We start from the raw sequence: 17,362 nt of genomic DNA on the forward strand, positions 1-17,362 counted from the left end.
AGTTTCCACAGTCAGTGATGGTTTGGGGCGGGCATGTCATCTGCTGGTGTTGGTCCACTGTGTTTTCTGAGGTCCAAGTTCAACGCAGCCGTATACCCAGGAAGTTTTAGAGCACTTCATCCTTCCTGCTGCTGACCAACTTTATGGAGTTGCAGATTTCATTTTCCAACAGGACTTGGCACCTGCACACAGTGCCAAAGCTACTAGTACCTGGTTTAAGGACCATGGTACCCCTGTTCTTAATTGGCCAGCAAACTCGCCTGACCTTAACCCCATAGAAAATCTATTAGTGAATTAGAATTAGTGAAATCAACTTTTTGATGATATTCTAATTATATGACCAGCACCTGTATATGCATGTGTGTGTGTGTAATGCTTAATGATATTTGAAAAACACTTTTCTGCCCCCCAAATAAAAACTCATGTGATGCAACCAGCATAAATACGCAGGAAAATAATTCATAAAACAGAAAATAGTATCATACAGTCCTCATGATTATGTGTCAAGGTCTTTTTATGAACCTTTTGAAAAGTCTAGGTTGGTACAGGTTGTAAGAATGTCATGTGGTGTGATTCTTCAAAAACATAATGATATTTATAATTTAATAATTCATGACATTTGTTAAAATCATAAAAATGGCTTTGAATTTGTTAAAATTATAAAAAAAAATATATAAACTTTAAAACAATATATTGAAAATAATGATTGTGGTGATATGTTAAATCATGCATATTCACGGTGTAAGGAAAATTACTTTATTATGTTTTATTAATGTTCGGGAGGAGCACATTTAGAAAATCAATTAATTCAGCACAGGTGGAGCACATTCAGATAATCAACTTAATTAGCATGATAGTAAATATATACAGCCAACTTAAAGGGATAGTTCACCCAAAAATAAAAATTTGATGTTTATCTGCTTACCCCCAGGGCATCCAAAATGTAGGTGACTTTGTTTCTTTAGTAGAATACAAACAGAGATTTATACCTCAAACCGTTGCAGTCTGTCAGTCCTATAATGTAAGTTGATGGAAATCACGGCTTTGAGAGTCATAAAACATACATAAACAACCCTGCGGCTTGTGACGATACATTGCTGTGTAAAGGCACAAAACGATCGGCCTGTGCAAGAAACTGAACAGTATTTATAGTGTTTTTTACCACTGATTTTCACTGCAATGTCTGAACTGTCCTGAGCGCGTTCACGTTTTCTTCTTCAGCCTGCGAGTGAGGCGTCTTCTTCTTCTTCTTGCTTTACAGCGGAATATAAGTATAATAAATATAAATAATGTTCAGTTTCTTGCACAGACTGATCATTTTGTGTCTTTACATATCAATGTGTCATCACGAGCCGCAGGATTTAATTTGGTTTTGTTTGTGTATATTTTATGACTCTCAAAGCCGTGATTCCCATCCACTTACATTATAAGACTGACAGACTGCAACAGTTTGAGTTAAAAAATCCTAATTTGTGTTCTACTGGAAAAAAAAAACCCACAACATCTATGATCCCCTGGTAATAAGATAAACATCAAATATACACTTATCAATTTAAATCCAACAAAAAACAGTTCTTGCATCCATCCCCCACCCACAACAACTCCTCACTCCTAACTATTCTCATCCCAGTTTGGGGATATGGGAAGTTCTCTGGGTTAGGGCTATATTCTGAGCTCGGATCCCTCCCCTCGCACAGCATGCCAAATATGCTTACTATTTGCTCAATCTGATTATATGTAAGTGTGAACTCGTGAATTACTTGATGGTTCAACCACATGCGATTTTTAACTGACCTGAAACTCTTCCTAAAATTGGTATAAAGGTTTTTCTAAACCAAATGAAACCAACATTAATATGAGGATTTTATTTATAAGAACATCAAACTTTTCTAAAATAACAAAATCACAGAATGCATGGTATACATCTGAAACATCCTACTCACGTGAGTTGGTGGAGGGCGTGGTGGAAGTGACAGGCGTGAGGTTCATTTGTGAGATGTCGAAGTCGTCGCAGTCATCCGTGTCTTGTGCCATTCCCACTTTGCTGAAGTAGCTGGAGAAAGCGTCTGTGGTGCAGGACAGACTAGGCTGCTCGCTTTTCCTGGCAGGCATGGTGGGCGGCTTTGCCATCTGGAAGTCCTTAAACATCTCCTTACTCATTTTTGCCTGTCTCTGCAGCGTGCGTTCACCATGTTGCGGACTAGAGGCCGTGGAGGCCGAGGTTCCTGCAACGGCTCCACCCATAGCTGCCGCGGGCGTCTCGCAGGACACCGCCATGGGAGCCAGTGTCTGAAACATGGCAGCAGGAAGCGGCCCTACTGTCTGGGCAGGCATGAAAGCAGCAGGCGAAAAGTGAGCCCCTGCCATCGCGGCCCACTGTTGCTGGGTGGCAGGGAAAAGGTTGGCTTGACCCCAGATCAGAGGCTGAGCACCTGGTAAGACCTGTGCGACGGGCACTGGAGACTGGACACCAAACGCTAATGGAGCCTGAGCGGCGAACTGTTGCTGTGCCCATGCAGGTGGCACGGCTCCCATTGTCACATAACCTAAAGGACAGAGGCATTGAGACTTTTAGGGTACATTTACACAACAGCAATTGTACCAAAACAGAAAAGTTTTTCCTTTCGTTTGCATGGATCCACAAAAATGACTAAAAACACTGTATTAAGCATGGTAGGCCAGTAGTTGGCAATATCACTTTGTAAAGAACCATAACATCTGCGCACATATACATTTACATAGACTGATTATATAATACACATACACATGAATTCAACATTTTCACAAATTCACATTTTCCTAGTTTAGGCAGAGACGATAACAGTATCGTTTTTGAAACCCGTTCATAAACACCCACTTTTTATAAATGAACAGCCAAAACATAAAAAGTTTTCAGTTTTTAGTAGAAAATTCACAAAGCTCTATCAAACGAGATTTTCCCGCCAAAATACTCATGTACACCTCATTACGAGCTTGTGCTGTAACCTTTAGCATTCGCTCAAGGACTTTCAGGCTGCAGCCATAGATCTCTTGATGACTGGGGTAAGATGACCTAGATTTTCATAATGAAAAAGGTTTTATGGCTCAGATGAACTATTGTAATTACTGCTCACAATAGGCTCTGGCTTAATGAATAGCAACGCCCTTTAAAAGAGACCATTACAACAGTCTCACTCATTTCACATTAAGGCTTATTTCATTACACATCTTGCTCTTTCTTTCCAATGAGTAACGCTGATTCAAATAATAAAACCCCAAATCGTATCTTATCTCTATGACATGCCACACACACTGTGAGAGTGTGTCCAGAATATTCCACTGTGCGGCAGGGAGGTGGGAGACCACCTGCAGCTGGGTTGTTCACACAATGGGACGTTGTGATGCTGCTTTATCTTTAAAAAAGACTTGGAAACAGTCACAGCTTCTTTGTGTCGGTGTTGCCATTAGCAAGTTAAGAAAATAATCGGTAAAACGCAGTTTTTATTATCTGAAATGTGCTGTTACTTCAATTTAAAAGCAATTTATACAATGCAATTAACATTAAATACGTAAAAAATGGGTGAAACACACAGATTTGGATTCATGCTTATTGAAAGAGGTGTGCGAGCCTAAGTTAATTTTTATAATACACTTACCAGATCCCGGTACTTTCAGTTTCACTATAAAATAATTTGTTTAGGCTTGCTATTTATAATATATGTTGTTTATATAATTTGTTTCTTTTATACTTTTATTTTTCATATTGCGGAGTGAGAGAAACTAAAATAAATGTGTATAGTCTGTAATGTTTGTAAATTAGGGATGCACAATAAATATCGCACAATATTTAATGCGCATCTCGTCAGTAAAGTCGGTTCTGTAATCAGCAGTAAATCTCTACACATGTGTGCATTCACGTGGAGCAGCATTTACTACACAGAGCCGTTGTTCACTGGCGAGATTTACCGCTGATTACAGAACCGGCTTTACTGATGAGATGCACATTAAATATCGTGCCGATATTTATCGTGCATCCCTATTGTAAATGTTTCACTTTTTTACTGGTATTTTACATAATTTCTGAATGTAATAATAAAATTTGACTTATCTCTTTTTTCTCAATTTTTTTTTTTTTTTTTAACAAAAAAATATGGTAAATATTTTATAAATTCTGTATATTTTAATTTTCTATATTTATTTACGATACATAATATAAAAAATATAGATATTATATAAATAATAAAAATTACATTTGTTATTTATTTATTTGGCATAGAATTAGGATTTAAATTAGCATTTAAAAAGCATTTTAAAACAGCTTTATTTACACTAAATACCATTTACTTAAAAAAAGCAGTATCTAACTAAACATGAAATTACTTTCTAAATGATTTTTAATAAATAGTGCAACTGTCACATGTTTTCATATTGTGTTTGGACTGTTTTATGCTGTGGTTCTTTCCTCTGAGTTTACGGTTTCCTGCGCTGGTTTGTAGTTCTTTGTAGTTTATTTATTTATTTTTATTAGCTCCTTTGATTGCTTCCCCAGGCATGTTTTATTTCCATATTAGTCCTTGTCTGTAGGCTATCTACAGCCTTGTATATGTTTCCTAAGTTCTTGGTCAGTATACGTGTTTTCTGTTCTCCTGAATTCTGTTCCTGGTTAGTATGCTGCATTTAGATTATTGTTTCCTCTTGCTTCCCTGGATCACCTCATTACAATAATACAATTTTGAGCATGTTTATTTCTGCATATGCTGTACAGTTTCATCAAAATAGCAATTTAGCATTTTCTCGCTACTACACTAATAGTGTAGCTTGTTATTGGAAAAGCTATTGTCACACTAATGAAAAACTAATGTTAGCAGCATGTTTTACTTTTAGCTAGTTACTCTTCAACCTATGGTACTAACAGCTGTGCACCTCATGTGGGGATGGGAACATTTGACACAAGGTAGCATGATGGATCTGATGGCTTCGGGTTGGAAAAGACAACACAGCACTGGATCCATCCTGTCAGCTGTGAAGTGTTCCCATGGAATTGTAGTAACGGTTTGTGGTTTTCTCAAGGACCAGTGAGTGGGAAAGTGCCTGGAGAACTTCTATATGTGAATTTTGAAATCTGCCCATGTCCATCATTCAGTCAGGTAGCAATGGGCCATCTCATCATAGCAACGCACCCTTGCATTGGTCCATGATTGCCCCTGGCAGTCATTTTGAGCTATAGATCCACCATTTTCAAATGGGATGGAATTATGGGTTGCCATTCAGGATGCATGGACAGCAAAACCTGGAGCACATCTCTGGTATCCCGTGGATATGTCGAGGACAGGACTACACTAAATTAATTGAATTAATAAAATAATGTTTTAATAAAATTTAACTGTTTAATATAAGATCAAATTCATGCTATATTTTAAATACAGAAAGCAGATAGTGACTATAGAGTGATTTTGTTTACATACTGTACAGCACAGCTTCTGATAGCTTTCTTAAATAATATCATAATTAAGCAGTGTGTACTTATTCAGATGATTTATGTTCCATTAGACACACCACTTAACACACAAGTTTCATCCAATGTGACTTACAATATACTGCCAGTAGGGCCAGACCCTCCAAAGCACTCTGGGGAAAAAACTCTCGCTTGAAAAAAGCCAGAATGATTTCACAAGGGTGAGAAATGTGCTCATGCTATCATAACTGAACTGTGAGAATCCCATCAGGACAGGTGCTGTGGAGTCAAGCCTGGTGTTTATGAATTTACAACACAGAGGGGAGTTTGACTGAGGGAAAGAATTGAAGACAGATGGGACAGATGATACACTACTTGATTCCACACATATCAATGTTGTAGTGTTTACTGTTTCAGAGGAAGTCAATCTGGCTGGAACAGATGTCCCAGGGAGAGCAAAATCACTGCACAAGGGCTATTTGTTTTTAAATAACTGGTTCAAATATCATGACGTGAGTGTTCCTGTAGAATTTAAAGTGGTAGCACTTTACAATACAGAGTCCAATGTGTACAACATTATCAGAATTTTACCAGTAAATGACTGTAAAAAAAATTCTGGTAAAAACTTGCTAATTAGTTAATAGTGGGTTCCTTTATACAATACGCTATAAAATTGTCATAGATTTAATTGAATTTGGATTTCATGTAATTTTACTGGAAGATACCATTAAATGTAAAATTTTTGGAAGTGAAAAGAAACCCTCTAAATTGACATTGCCAGAATTAAATGTGTGACACTTGACATTTTATGGTTTAAATAAATATGTTTCATATATATATATCAGTTATGTACATTAGGGTTTTATGTTACATTTTATTTTGCTAAATTAATATTTATTGCAGTATTTTAGCACCATGATGGTGATTTTATGTATTATATTTAATTATTTCTGTTAATTTCAGGTAACTCACCATCATGTTGTTCCAAATCTGTATGACTTTCTTTCTTCTGCAAAACATATGCGCAAAAGAAGATGTTTTTTTGAAGAATGTTTCAGCTGTTTTGTCCATTATAAAGTCAGTGGGGCTCAAAACAACATTTGGAACAATTAACTTTCACTGTTTGGACAAAATCAATGAGACAAAAAAAGTTCATACAACTTTAAAAATACATGAGGGCGAGTAAATATAAAAAATATAATAAATAGATATTTTTACTTTAATAATACAATGTATATAGATGTAAAACTTTAATTAAATTATGCTTAATACAATATTTTAAAATTATGTTTAATAAATCAACAGAAGCAGAAATTAATCAAGATTAAAATATTATTTATTATGTAGCCCTATCTGAACTGAGCCAACACTGATCTGATGTTTATCATTGCGAGGCTCCACAATCTGTACTTTATAAAGCACTGTAAAATTAAAGGTGACTTGACTTCATTTTTTTATTTAATTAAAAAGCGAAAATGGTGATGAAAAACTAAATTCTGTCCATTTGTGGTGCAAAAAACCTTGCCTAAGTGGACATAAGAGAAAAAATAGCATAATAAAAATTTATGATATGACCCTAAAACAGATGTGCATATTAAAAAGACATCATGCACTCTCTCTCTCTCTCTCTCTCTCTCTCACACACACACACACACACACACACACACACACACACACACACACACACACACATAGAGTACCACCAGCCACCAGAGCAGGTATGGGGTAACACTGTGTCCTCTACAAGGTATTTATCATGCAGATCAGTACAGAAGCCAGTAATGAGAGCATTCATATTCTACAGCAGGAGGACAGGACACCTTATTTAGCCAGAACTAGACAGACACATTATTTAATTTGCATCCGCCCCATTACATGTCTCCTTTATCTGTTTTCTTGGTATTATTTTCTCCTGTACACACACAATGTCTGAAAGAGAAACCTCTCCTACCTGAGGGTACAGAGGCGGGGTTAAAGGGGGTGAACAGTTCAGATGGAGTCTGGTGGGCCAGCGTGGGGTCCAGAGTACTAGCTGGAGATGCTGGGGTCTGTGGAAGAGGAAAACCATAGCTGTCTAAACAGAAGCTTTATAATAGACTACATTTGCTCAACAACTTGCTCAGCTGTATTCGAAATAACATACTGATTACATTCAAAAATTCCGTCATCATTTATTCACCCTCAAGCTGTTCCAAATATGTATAAGTGTCTGTTGAACATAAAAGAAGATATTCTGAATAATATGGGTAACCAAACAGTTGATGGTTGATTGAAGTCAATGGGGACCATGAACCTTTTAGTTTCAAACATTCTTCAAAATGTCTTCTTTTGTTTTCAGCAAAATAAAGAAATTCATACAGATTTGAGGGTGAGTAAATGATGGCAGAATATTAATTTTTGGGTGAGCTATCCTTTAATTAGAATGCAATATACACTCTGCAATATGCAATATGATAAAATTCCATTCTGAACATACTCTTACTATAATATTTTTGCATCTAGAGTCACTCACTGAGGGGGACGTGATATCAGGAGGGGTAGACATGTCTCCAAAAAGCTCTAACTGGTTGATATTCTGCAGATGAAAAAAGAACATTTACCAGCATAAAATCAGATGTGTTTCACCTCAGCACTCACTGCCTTGAATAATAAATGAAAGTGAGATAAGAAATAAAAAATAAAACATACACAAAAAATATAGACATCTACCAAAAAATCATAAGAAATAAATGATAACAGTTACATAAATGATAGAGGGTTGCTATAAAATTATGTAAAAATATGAGGGATGATGATGATGATTCCTGTACCTACCAGCCACGTACAGCACACATCTATCTATCTATCTATCTATCTATCTATCTATCTATCTATCTATCTATCTATCTATCTATCTACCTATCTATCTATCTATCTATATGTCTGTCTGTCTGTCTGTTCTAAGACTGATCTTTTTTGCTCCTCAGGCAGACAGTCGGCTCAGTTCCACAAACCGTTTTTCCATATAAGACCATGGATTTGCATAAATTCACATCATGAGCTAATTTCTAGGAAGATAATGAATTAATTTCCTTGGGATATATTTTGTATTCAGGGTTATTTCTGAACAGTGGCATACCATTCCCACCAGGATTTCAAAGGACATCTTTCTGATATTGATCAGATGCTTTCTTAACTGCTGTTTTCTCACCGCTGTCATTTTTGTAGTATATTTATTCTGTTATTGAGAGAAAAGTGTGCAGCACATGTTTACATATTCATCTGAACGCTGCTTCCAATGGCATGGGGACATTGGTATGTTCGCTAACAGTATATCTTTGCTCAGGTATTTTAAACTTCTTTTTACCCCTAAGCAACAAACATAACTTCCCAATGAATATTGCTGGTTTATGTTGGTCCTTTTGCTTGTTTATACTGGTCCTTTTGCTGGTTTATGCTGGTCCTTTGCCAGCACATGACCAGCATAAACCAGAAAAGGACCAGCAAATACCAGCATCCCAGCATCAAAACATACCTAACCAGCATATGCTGTTTTTTTCAGCAGGGTGGGCCTTAAAGCAGACATTTTTCATACTTATTTAAGTGGTTGGAGGGCAAATGTCTTAAAGACAAAGAGGACAGTTACAATGGTCGCTACACCTGTTTTCATTTGTGGTACCGTGTCCTTGTTGAGTGTGTTTATCAGAACCTGGAACAGATAGTGTGCTGCTAGTGGGGAGCAGCTGAGCATTTTTGAGCTGTTTAAAGTGACTGGCACATGACAGAAAAGCTTTTCTACACTGCTTCTAAAAAGCGTTTCGTACATCCATTTTTCTTGAGGCCAGACCACAGGGTTCTTTCCTAAAAAGCTCTCTTTTTCACACCCACATCTACAAAGGGCTTAAACATATTCTTTATGAAAGAATAATTACGGTCTCTTCTATGACATTATGCTGGCATTTACTGTCTCCGCTCATATGTCTCTAATCTAAAATAAACAAAAAAGCAGCACATACAAGAACACGACTATGTGTGCAACCTTTGAAAGCACTGTAAAATTTTGAGCACACGGTCACATGGGAAGAAGGGAGAGGACATTTCTCAAGTTTATTTATGAACCACATGGTTAGCATGGGAACACAAAATCCAACCTATTCAACAGAGTCAGACTGGGGTCATCTATAAGAGCTCTGTCATTTGACTATGAAAAAGAAAGGTCAGGTATGAGAAAGTAGACTACTTCCAGCAGTCTAGTGGAAAAGATACAACGCATGAGATGAGGGATTTAGCAGAGCTATAAACTGTTCATAGTGGGTAGTGTGACATTTACTTTCCCGTACAGGGACTCTATGGAGTCTAGAATGGGCCATAGTGCATTACTTATTACTTTATAGCTAGATTACAGCTAGAGGAATTTTCTAGTACATTTACAATCAAAACGACAGTTTGGAGGATCACGGAAAGGCCAAGAGCGGGTATGAAGAAACTTCAGCCAATCACTGTCCACCTTACCTGGGTGACCAGCAACAGGTCAGTGTCTAGATCCAAGAGATCGACTTGTTCGTTATGTTTGTTCTGCAATGATAACATGGTGTTAGATGAAATATGAGATGGGACACACAGAAAATGAGGTAAAATAAGATCTGTTTTGGAATGGTGAATGTGAGTAGATGGGTTGGATGGTACTTTACCTGTGCAGGTGAGGTTACACCTCACTATAAACTCATGTTTGTTTGTTTTTTGTTTGTTTTTTTTTTTGCATTTTAGCACATTATGTCTCAAGTTTGTAAGTGGTTTGAGCCAAACACAAAACTATATTTATTTTCGCTAACTCACATCCCACCCCATAGTCCTAAACTGTAACTGGTGGAAGGCAGAATGAATTTTAACCAGCTGTCAGCAGACTTTAATGGGAAAATAATGTGCTCAAATGGGCATCCCTTGAGATAACATGGGAAGAGCAAAACACCATGAAAAACAGCTGCTCCTGTCTTACATTATGTGCTGCCGAAAAAGCAACATGAGGAGATTATATGAAAGGAGAAGATGGGCAGACCATGAAATTTAAATTTCATGTTGATCCCTTTCTTCGAACATGGTTTTTGATAACACCTTACAATAAGGATCCATTTGTCAACATTAGCTAACTACATTACTTGTAAATAAATAAATAATCTTTGTTAATAATTTGCTAATACTAGTGTTATAATATTGAACATTTACTAATACTAGCATTATTGCACTATTATTGTTTTACAATTAAATTTTTGAATTATTTTGAATTTTATTTTTACTGTATATTTTCTTTTTTTTATTTAATTTGGTAATAGTATAGTTGAAAAAGTTTTTTTGTATTTTTTTTTTTCAGGTAATGTTTACTTTATTAACAAAACTGTATGGTTTTAGTTTGAGTCATTATTATAGTATTAGGCCCTGTTTAAATAAAAAAAAATATATATATATATACCTAAAACATTTTTTAAATAGGTGTAAAACAATATATATATATATACACACACACATATATTTTAATCAGTTAATTAAACCAAACCATTAGTTATATATTAATTAATAGGACCTTATTGTAAAGTGTTTATTTAAAGGTGTAAAACATGATACAGTATATAAATGTCATTACAATGGGGACCATGTTAACGGGAGAAAAAAAAAAAATCCTTAATATAAAAACAATAAAAAAATATATATAATTTAATAATAAAAAAAAAAAATTCAGTGTTAGCGCTTATCTTTAATAATGAAAGGATGTTAACGGGAGGAGTCTGAGAAAGGTAAGCAGAAATAAGCCAATGCTAGCAACATCTTATATCTACTAATTTTGTGGAAATGACTGAAATGGCAATCATGAAGGAAAGCAGAGAAGATGTGATAGAGAGGGAAAGGGAGAAACCATTTTTGGATTGTGTAGCTTTCTTCACTTGAAGACCACGATAATCAGTTCAGCTGTCTAACATTAAAGCAGCAAAACTATTAAACACCTCATTCATAAAACATGAGCAGAACTAATTTCGGTGTTCAGAATGAGGCAACAATCTATGTTTACAAACCATTTGGACTCAAATTTGTTCCATTTGTGCTTCGTGAAGAAGAAAAAACGAAAATTTTGATTTGTTCCTGTCATGTTTTGAGGGTGATGGTGTTCGTCTCACTTTGTTTGATTTTGAAGGTCACTGAGCTGGAACCGGCGCTCTATACTGCAGCCAGTAGCTGAATTAAATGGCTGTAATATTACCGACCCAAGAGATGCCATCAAATCAATCTCTTTACACACCCTTGGGGATCACCATTGAGGATAATGGGAAAGATGACAGCTGGGCCCCATAGTGATGAACTGTGTCAGTCAAAGCGCCCTGCATGCTGCTGAAACCTTATTACTGATGGATATCATGAGTGCTGATAACCACCTTCTTATCTGTTATCATAACAAGCTGCCTCTCATTTGGTATGACTCACATGATGCATTGTAATTCCATAACTGAAATTACAGTAATTACACTAAACTATCTCCATGGCAACATTTAGAACAGTGCTGAGAGTAAACATTAGTATTTTATGCAAATGCATGAGTATGTTGCTTATTTTGCCACAATCCATCAGTCTACTTTTCTATCCTCAATATCACTTCAAACGACTATCAATTAATCGTCCCCTCAGAGATAATAATTATCTTCGCAGTGTCCTGTGTGCTTTTAGTGTTGCCCGTTTCATTACGGCCGGAGTGTTAATGTCCTGTGCTCTGACTGATCATATAGCCACAGGCATGAGACCAACTGGTAAGCACAGCTATGAAATTGAATAATACATAGTAGTAGGAAAAAGAACAACACTAACGAGTTATTTTAAGCAATGCTTCAGCATACATATTCTTTATCAACAAATCACTTCATAAGCAGCCAGACATATAATGGAAGGAATTCTCTAAGAATAAATTGCGCCCACTGAGAGTATTATTTATTTGCACATGGATTGTTTTAGCGCAAGTTTGTGCAAAGTAAATATGCAAATTAATTCGCAAACAATATATGCTAAATGTAGTTTGCATGATACTGTTGCCAATTTCTGTTAAAAACTCCAAAAAAAAAAAAAACAAAACAAAAAAAAAAAAAAAACAAAAAAAAAACAACAACAAACAAAACAAAGAAATTAAACACAATAAAACAAAACATTAAAAAAGAGACAAAACCAAACAGAATAAAATGAGAATAAAACAAAAAACAAAACAAAACACAAAAAACAAGACAAAACAAAGAAATCAAACAAAACAAAACAAAACAACACAAAACAAAAAACAAGACAAAACAAAAAAAATAAAAATAAATAAATAAATAAATGAATGGCTAATTTCCACTCTTCTTCATTATTTGATCATTATTTAATAATAACTCCCTCCGTCATTAGTAGTAAATGTAACCAAATGTCTATTTTACCAAAAAATATGCTTTCTGAAATTTTTATAATTCATTTCGCAACATAGCCCACAATGGTAAGCAAATATTGCTTTTTTTTTGTCAATAAAGCTCAATGTATAATTATAATGTACATTACACAATATACATTTTTATAGAACAGTAGGCTTGAGCTAAAAAGAATGGCAGTGACAATAGCAGAGCAGCTGTTTAGTGAATTTGCATCATAATGTGAGGCTAAAAAGAAATAAAAAATAGTAGAAGAGCATTTAAAAAAATTCAGAAGAATATATTCGGATCCACAATGTATGTGCAGATGCACAATACAAAACAGATTTACAGCGGATCAAAAGCCAATTCTGAGCCGAGGGAGTTATTTTATGAGTTAAAGCTGTGTAGATTTTGCTTAGACAGGAATGAAAAAGCTGGGGAAGGCAGGATCAAGAGGCCAGACGAATTCGATTGAAATAGGAGAGAGGAAGAAGGCTGAAAATGTGAGCGAGGAAGAGAGAAAAGAGTGAGTAGGTGTTTGAAAACATGATGGAAGAGGCGAGAGGAAGAGATGCCAGACAGTGGCACAAGGTGATATGTGGGGTTGAGATGAGGAAAATCCAACTGAAACATTGTTTTCCAGGTCTGGAGAGACCTAAACAACTGAATACTGAGGACAGAATCAACCAACTTCAGGGACTTTGCTGGGGTTGTATGTGTTGTGATGGTGTGTGTATGGGTTTAGGCATTTAGCTGAGCTACTGTAAGACTGAAAGAACAGAGCAGCTATAACACAAAAGAGGTACAGACAGCAGCAACACTGACCAGAACATGAAAAGATCAGCCATTTTTACATATCAGTGTGTAAATGTTGAAGCCAAAAGGCCTGACAAGCAATCGGCCACCATTTAAAGAGAGAAAGCAAAATTCGCTAGCATAATCTCAGCACAATCAAACATTCATGTTTCAAGTTTGCTGTCTCTCATTTAAATGACTTTATAAGCCAACTCTTACAGGCTACACAGACTTTTCATCTTTTATTGTAGATCATGCATGATTAATGGACATTCATGGTGTGGCAATGAAGGGAAAGTTCACTCAAAATTAAAGTTCTGTCATGTTGTTTCAAACTTCGATGACTTTAATTCTTCAATGGAACACAAATGGGAAAAATATATGTCTGGAGGCTGTTCTAGCTGCAGAGTACCATAAAAATGAAAAGATTTTTCTAAGAAAATAAGATTGTTGAAGTACATTTTGCAAGAAAATACTATTCCAGGTTTTCTACTTCAAAATGTAACATTTAATGCAATACTTGCAGTTTCTTTGTAATTGTGAAATGTACTAGCAATTTCTGAGAAAAAAATATTTTCTACACAAATGTTTGTTTCAGGGTATGACCTGTGTTGTAAATTCAGGGTTTTGTGAATAATGACTTACATTTCTGCCTTATTGTCACACAAAACTCATATCATAATCATATGATATTATTTGTACATCATACAGACCATTTTATGATGCTTTTATGTTGTTATTAAAGCCTGAAAGCTTCAGACTCACTGACAGTCTTTGTAACTGCATGAAAAAGAGAGAGTATATTCTTTAAAATCTCAGTATTCCATGGAAGAAATAAAATCATACAGGTTTAGAATAACATAAGGGTAAGTATGAGAGTTTTCGTTTTACTTGATTCACAAGGCTGGAATGCCATCATGAACACACCAGCTGTCCTTATCATGGGGTGAAGACAAGCGTACATCATGCATAACTGACCAATCACGTAATGCCCACAAGCCAAACAACTAGATTTTCACAAAGAAAATGATCAGCCGTCAAGAAACAAACACAAACATATACACAACCAGCCAAAAACACACAAACACCAGGTGAAAATTAAGAGTGCACAGTCTATGCGATTTGCTGTAAGCCGGGGAATGAGTCCTGCTGAACTCCTCACAAGACTCGAGACAGGGAGAGGGACATGCTTGATGCTCGGTGGTTTACATACTGTATTGAAAGGTTTGCCAGAGAGAGGCACAGGATAGTCACATAAACAAACACACACAGGTCCACTCACTGGATGTCGCTTTGGGACGTCATAAACTCCCTCCTTTTGTTGGCTGGTAGGGACCTGGTGTGGACAGGGAGCCCAGCCAAATGCACAGTTAACATGACAAGTTACCATTAGTTCAGATTTCAGCAGGAGATTTTACAAGGTCAATGCAAAATGCTAATTTTATGCTTCCTGGAGAGCAAAATAAGTCATTGTCTGTGTATAATAATGTGTTGTGTTTTAATTAATAATGAAATGCAAGATATAAATAGTAGAAATTAAATTTAGCCTGAATGATCATTTCTTTATGATAAATGTTTTTTTATAACAAAAATACATTTTAGATAAAAAGTCAAAAAACTAAAAATGTATTTTATTTACTATTTTATTTTATTGAGGATGTCTTAATTCATATGATCTGGTACCATTATTTTCATCTTCACAATGCACGGTATTAAAGATGCAGATCCTTCAATTCTCTGTTATTTCAATGTATTCTCTCTCTAATTTGCCATTCTTTTTAATTTCCCTCTTGCTGAGAGACTGATTGCCGCTGTGTTTTTATTTGATCGTACACTTGAAGTGATCTTTCCATTTCTCTTATTCAAAGATCACACAGTGACAGCAAAGATTAATCATTCTCACTCTTTCATTTGGAGAAAGGGGAGAGGAGAGACCTGCTGCTTCCTCTCACACAGAGTAATTTCTCTATGCAGACCTTGGAAAGCTCCCTACACTCAGCATCAGTGCCTCAGTCATGCTATGCGAAGTTTGCCAGAGCCAAAATCACTCGGGATCCAAGGGGCCCGCTGGAGGTCAAGGTTACTTTGGCTGCATACTGTTAGCTTTGGTAAAGGAACTTATCTAGCTATGAGATGCTGTATTGTGTTATTTTACGAGGTTTAGAGATATACAGTAATGTCTTCTTTTTTTCTTAAGACAGGTAATACTTTTGTATTTTCAGGCACAGGTAAATTTAGTGATTTTGGACTATTTCGCTTCAATTCTTCATTAATACACTTTATCTTTTTGCATCTGTAGATTTCAAATACAACACACATCTTTAAAGGCATTTTTATTTATTTATTTTTTTTTTTTCAAAATAAAGTACCCACCCGCACCCCACCCTGAACTGAGCCAGAAATTTCCAATTCCAAACTTTACAGGTTTATTCCTATCTATCTTCTGAAGGTTTTTACTGAGGGGTTTTACTGAGGGGTTTGTTCATATAACATTTGCCTTATGTAACATTTTATGTAACAATTTTATTTTATTTTATTTATTTTTCTGGCTGTTGACAATATTGATTTAAGAAATGATAAAAATAGATGCTCAAAAATCCCCACTGTGAGCAAATATAACTTTAATATGACAACAAAATAATAATAATAAAAAATAAACTAGCTTTATCCAATGTATATATTTCTCTTCTCGAATTTTTGCACATTTAATTAGATAATTCCTCCTCATTTGCATATTTAAACAACATTTCAGAAAACTTCTAATACAAAATAATTATCTTAATGTACTGGGGAAGATACCGGGTTTATATATATATATATATATATATATATATATATATATATATATATATATATATATATATATATATATATATATATACACACATAGGGTTAAAAATTGTACCCTGACCTGTAGTGTTTTGCCTTAAATTTGCGAAAGAATTCTTTGAAATACTGCACTCACAAAGAGCAATTTCCATGGCTTTTAAAATGACCCTGATATTTTGAGGTTGTCCATGGTACTCCACAACATAACCATACTTTATTGCTTTAATTCAATTCATGCTATTTATATATCTTCAGTCTTGACTGTGGACATCAGAGAACACAAATCTCTTGTTCTGTTTGTTTAGGTTTCCCTATTTCATTGCTGTTATCAAATATCAAAAGTGATGTTCACACAGATTTAATTTGACTGGGCCAATCTGGCTTTTGTTTTATATGAGATGTGATCAGATGTTAGTTGATCCTGGTTTTAAAGATCTGACAGCAAGCAGATGCCTCTTTCATGCTCCGGAGTTTCCGATATCTGTCCTGATGTCAGCAACAAGTGAAGGAGTTTGTGAAGTGTCAGGTTAGCGCTTGAGAGCTGTGCACACATTTGAATAGTTAGAAGGTATAATTCGGTCCCTAATGGCGTTTCAAGCTTTCAAAGAGCTACTAAACTGACTGTGATGTTAAGTCGGATATGCATAAAGTTGTGGAGGAGACAGACTGGCAAAGTGTTGGGGGCACTGATGTGTTTATTGTTTTGCTGGGCAGTGTCTCTTTTTGATTCAAGCCACAGGTGAAAAAACAAAGCAGCACCTGAGGATACAACACCTGCTGTTGACATGGTCATGGCGCCTGGAGCACGAACCATTGCTGGGTGTAAATCGTTGAAAGGGCCGTCACGCTGAATTAGTGTGGCTTGGTGTAGCACTCTGTTCTAATTCACAGGTGGGTCTCTGGCAGCTAC

The 17,362-nt window shown here is 35.7% G+C and overlaps 1 protein-coding gene across 1 annotated transcript in view; it reads right to left on the bottom strand.

Annotated features, from left to right (window-relative positions):
• LOC122148957 (disabled homolog 1-like) overlaps positions 1-17,362 on the bottom strand; it is a 96,834-nt gene that overhangs the window by 15,362 nt on the left and 64,110 nt on the right. The window contains 5 exon segments of the mRNA XM_042777570.1: positions 1,944-2,546; positions 7,386-7,482; positions 7,947-8,009; positions 9,926-9,988; positions 14,906-14,959. Coding sequence (XP_042633504.1) covers positions 1,944-2,546; positions 7,386-7,482; positions 7,947-8,009; positions 9,926-9,988; positions 14,906-14,959 — 880 coding nt within the window.

This window comes from Cyprinus carpio, chromosome A20 (assembly GCF_018340385.1).
Source record: "Cyprinus carpio isolate SPL01 chromosome A20, ASM1834038v1, whole genome shotgun sequence".
Classification (NCBI taxonomy): domain Eukaryota; kingdom Metazoa; phylum Chordata; class Actinopteri; order Cypriniformes; family Cyprinidae; genus Cyprinus; species Cyprinus carpio.